At 34.1% G+C, this 4,365-nt stretch overlaps 1 protein-coding gene across 3 annotated transcripts; it reads right to left on the bottom strand.

The window, feature by feature from the left end:
• Window positions 1–206: 206 nt before the first annotated feature.
• LOC111892741 (pentatricopeptide repeat-containing protein At3g06920) lies at window positions 207–3,927 on the bottom strand. 3 transcript variants are annotated; one of them, XM_023888793.3, is made up of 3 exons: window positions 3,576–3,927; window positions 3,241–3,356; window positions 207–3,077 (listed from the first exon to the last, which is right to left on the bottom strand). In XM_023888793.3, exons 2-3 carry the CDS (start codon window positions 3,263–3,265, stop codon window positions 403–405), a joined length of 2,700 nt encoding a protein of 899 aa, XP_023744561.1. In that variant the 5' UTR covers window positions 3,266–3,356; window positions 3,576–3,927; the 3' UTR covers window positions 207–402. The 3 variants fall into 3 exon arrangements, with proteins under 3 accessions (XP_023744561.1, XP_023744562.1, XP_023744563.1); XM_023888794.3 differs by having other exon boundaries at window positions 3,241–3,351; XM_023888795.3 differs by having other exon boundaries at window positions 3,581–3,927.
• Window positions 3,928–4,365: the final 438 nt, after the last annotated feature.

Raw genomic sequence — 4,365 nt, 5'->3', positions numbered from 1 at the left:
GATTGGCAGATGTCTATAAATTAGATTGGCAATGTAAACAACTCTCAACATATTACATTGAACCCACAACAATATTAGATCATTAATGAAGATTACAAACCAAATATTAACTTCATCACTTGAAGCGATGCTAAATTTCCATATTTTCATTCAAACAAGAAACCATCAACCAAATCTCATTAAACGACAACCAAACAAAATTCCGGTTGATAGGTAACCCTAATTTTCATATCTTTATCAATCGAAAAGGTTTGTTGCTAATTGTTTATAAACAACATATCAACGATATAAATTGGTTAAATTTCTTTTTCCTATGATATAAAACAAGAAACTTTAAATAACTGAAATTTATAAATACTCAAAACTCAAACATCAAACCGAAAAAATTATTTTAACCGTTTGCTACATAGACTTAGAAGCATGACAAGCCTTTGCTGTTTCCTTCAACACAGCACCAACAATGGCAGCCTGTTCAAGACATTCAGCCTTATGCAACGAATCCATAAGCACAACACACGTATTCAAATACACATTACACCCTTTCATTCTACAATCCTCAAACAACAAATAAGCATCCATAGCTTTATTCGATACACTCAACCCTTCAATCATAGTATTATAACAACCCGAATCCGGGATTCCACCACCTTTCTTAAACCTCTCAAACAACCGATTTGCCTCAATCACATTCCCACTTCTCGCAAGCCCACTAATCATTGTAGTATAAGTCACAACATTCGGTTGCACCCCTTGTTTTTGCATCTCTTGCCAAAACACAAATGCTTTATTGAATTTTCTGATTTTACATAATCCGTTTATGATTATTCCATAAGTGATTCCATTTGGTGTGCATTTTAAATCCTTCATTGAGTTGAAGCACACAAGTGCTTCATCGATTTCTTCTGCTTTCACTAACGCATCAAGCAAACAATTCCATGTGTAGATATTTGGTGTCAAACCTTTTTGCATTAATTCTTCCATGATTAAATACGCTTCATCGATTCTACCTACTTTTCCAAATCCATCAACAAGAGAACTATAAATTATCACGTTTAATTCAACTCCTTTTGATTTAGCTTCTTCGAATAACATATAAGCTTCGTCTAATTTGTTTATTTTTGAAAGCCCATCGATCACGGATCCGTATGTAACTACATTTGGTGGATGACCTTTGGACTTCATTTCTTCTAGAAGGTTATACGCTTTGTTGACTTGACCCGATTTACAAAATCCATTGATAAATGTGTTGTAAGTAGGTGTATCTAGAACACATCCTTGTTTCTTCATGTTATGGAGTATTGAATTTGTTTCTTTTGAAAATCCGGATTTTATTAATCCGTGAAGTAATATGGAATAGCTTCGAGCATCTGGTGACATGTTGTGAACCTTAATTTCTTCAAATAAAGCTCGACCTTTTTGTGTTTCACCGGCTTTAAAAGTGCAATCCATGTAAGTGTTCAACAGGGTTAAATCCGGAATTATACCTTTTCGAATCATTTCTTTGTAAATCTTATGACCATCTTCCTTTCTTCCTACTTTAAAAAAGTTTCTTATTAGAGAAGTGTAGACTACTGCATTTGGAGTCACATTAGCATCCAACATTTGTTCATATAGTTTGTAAGCATCATCGACTCTATTCATTTTCCCTAATCCTTCTATAAGAGAGCAATAAGTGTAACCATTTGGAGGACAAACTTTATGATCCATTTTTTCAAAGATTAAACACGCTTCATCTAGTTTTTGAGACTTACAGAGTCGATCGATCATTATGTTGAGAGTTAATATATTCGGATACAATCCGGATTCTTTCATGGATTCTTGAATTTCCAAAGCCTTTTCAAGATTCTGAGATCTACAAAGGGTGTCTATGAGGATATTGTATGTTGACAGATTAGGTGATGCATCTTTTTTCATTTCATCAAAGAGCTTCAAAGCCTCATTTACTTTCCCTTTTTTTCCAAGACATGTGAGGATACAATTGTATGCAACAACACTTGGGATTGAGCCTTTGAGTCTTTGCTTCTCGAGTAACTTAAATGCTTCATCAAACATTCCAGCCATTCCATAACCCATGATCATGGTGTTATAAGCATATGCACATGGGACTCTTTTTTTATGCTCCAATTCATCGAATAACTCAATAGCTTCATTGAGCTTATTAGCTTTACATAGCACACCTATCATGCTAGTGTATGACACGTCATCAGGCATGATGCCATGAACTTTCATTTCATGAAAAAACTTCCAAGCCATGTCTACTTTCCCAGCTTTACCAAAAGAGTCTATACAAACATTATACAGAACAATATCTCCATCAACATATTTGCTTCTCATTTCATCTAAAAGAGAAAGAGCAGCATCAAGTCTACTTTCTCTTGCAAATACACGTATCACAGTTGTGAATAGATGCACGTGTACTTCATAACCTAGCTCTTGCATTTGGTGAAAGAGAGTGAGAATGAGATCAGGTTCATGAATGGTTGAAAGAGCTCCTATAAGAGTTGTGTATGCTGAAAAAGCAGGGCGAAATTTGAATCTTCTCATGAGTTGGATTAAGTCATAAGCTTGTTTTAGTTTATGACTCTTGACACAGGTTAGGATTAGTTCAAGAGATGTGGTATTAGAAGGGCCAAAACCTGAAAGATTCATTTCTTGAAATACTTGTTCGATTTGATCAAAGTTGTTGCTTTTTGCCATAACCATGAGAAGGGAATTGTATGCTTCAGGACAATGGGGTTGATTGCTTTTCTTTTCTGCCCATTGAAAATAGTTTAGTGCAAGATTGACATCTTTTAGTTTCCTTAAAACAGAAATGACCAAATCACTTTGTGTGCTTCCATTGTATGTGGATAAAGCTTTCTCTAAAGATGTTCCCCATGGAGCACTTTCCAAGATTTGGCATATATTATCCACTTCTTGTCTTTTTCCATTGAATTTTTCAATGTGTTCTTCATTAATGCCACTTGTAGAAGAAAGAGCTCTTTGTTGCAGATGAGAAAGCCCTATATATGAAGATAGAAACCTCTCACATAGAATAAAAACATCAGGGGATTTTGAACTAGAGGTTAATAATTTCCCTGCAGCAGGCATAAATAGTGATTAGCAAATAAACCCTAGCTTCATAGTGATAGAAAAGAAAATGATAAGATCATGATGAATTGATGATTGATATGAGATGCTTGACAGAGTTTGCTCAGGATAATGTGGTTAAAAAAAGAGAAATTTGTTGGTAATTTATACCTCGGCCTGTAAGAAGTGTCTTCATCCTTGCACTCAGTTGCTTCTACATAGCCTGTTCTTCAGAGCTCCCATTCCGATTTGGAGAAGTCATGAAATTTGGAACTCTTAAGTCTAAACTAAATACAGAAACAATGCAACAGAAATTATTATAGCTTAGAAGAATAGGCACATAGAACAGACGCGTACATGATGATAAACGACATAAAATGAAATCTAGGATCAATTTCAACAATTGACGTAACTCAGTGGTAAGCATTCAACATTCAACAAGTATGAGCAATCACACACAGATAACGCATAATCAAATAAAATAAGAAAATTATTGCAATCATTACCTTACATCAGGTTTTCAAACGCCAAGGTATAGGTGTCGCGCTATCGCTATAATTGTAATAATCACTACCTTGCAGCAAGTTTAAAGAACACTAAAAGAGAGTATAGACTTGATGACGAGTTATGTTAGGGTTTCGATAGCAATAAATAACTTATATGAGGTTTTAAAAGAAATGAAGAAAATCAGAGGGGCATGGAGACTGATAGAACATAGAAAGCATACTCAAAGCTGCCGGAAATTACGCAACATGTTATCGCTACGGCGGAGGTGAATGAGGTCGGTGATATTAGCCGGACTAACTGGTAACTACCAACCAGGGCCGAGGAGAAGAGTGTGGTGGTAGTGGGCTACTTTCTTTGGATTTAGGGTTCATTTTCTAACTAAATAAATGTTACTCAAAGCCCACTTTAGACCAATATTGGTGATAAAACTCCGAAAAATCTAATTAATATATAATTTTTGTCTGCTTTAATTTTTAAATATTATATTAATATTTTATAAAATTTTAAAATATCATATTTGTATAAATTTTTACTTTAATATTTATAAACATTATACATCTCTTGTAAATATAAGTTTAAAATACTATTTATATCCGATTAAATAAAGTTAATGGTCATATATTGTTAACTAATCAACAAAGTAATTACGGATATACCATATGAAAAAAGATGTATCTCTAACCCAATTGACGAACCCTCATAGGTATACAAGGATGCATATATGTTGAACTTCTGCAATATGACGAGTAAATAACAGTTGTCTTTGACATTTTTAAAGTTTCTTCTGCA

Source organism: Lactuca sativa, chromosome 8 (assembly GCF_002870075.4).
Source record: "Lactuca sativa cultivar Salinas chromosome 8, Lsat_Salinas_v11, whole genome shotgun sequence".
Taxonomy (NCBI): Eukaryota; Viridiplantae; Streptophyta; class Magnoliopsida; order Asterales; family Asteraceae; genus Lactuca; species Lactuca sativa.
The sequence above is the reverse complement of the archived record's forward strand: the minus strand, read 5'-3'. Positions and strand labels throughout refer to the sequence as shown.

Bases quoted from the DNA above. Each gene is read 5' to 3' on its own strand.
- LOC111892741 (XM_023888793.3), bottom strand. From the start codon at position 3,265: ATGAAGACACTTCTTACAGGCCGAG. The intron at 3,078-3,240 runs GTATAAATTACC...TGCCTGCTGCAG, and splicing joins GACACTTCTTACAGGCCGAG to GGAAATTATTAACCTCTAGT.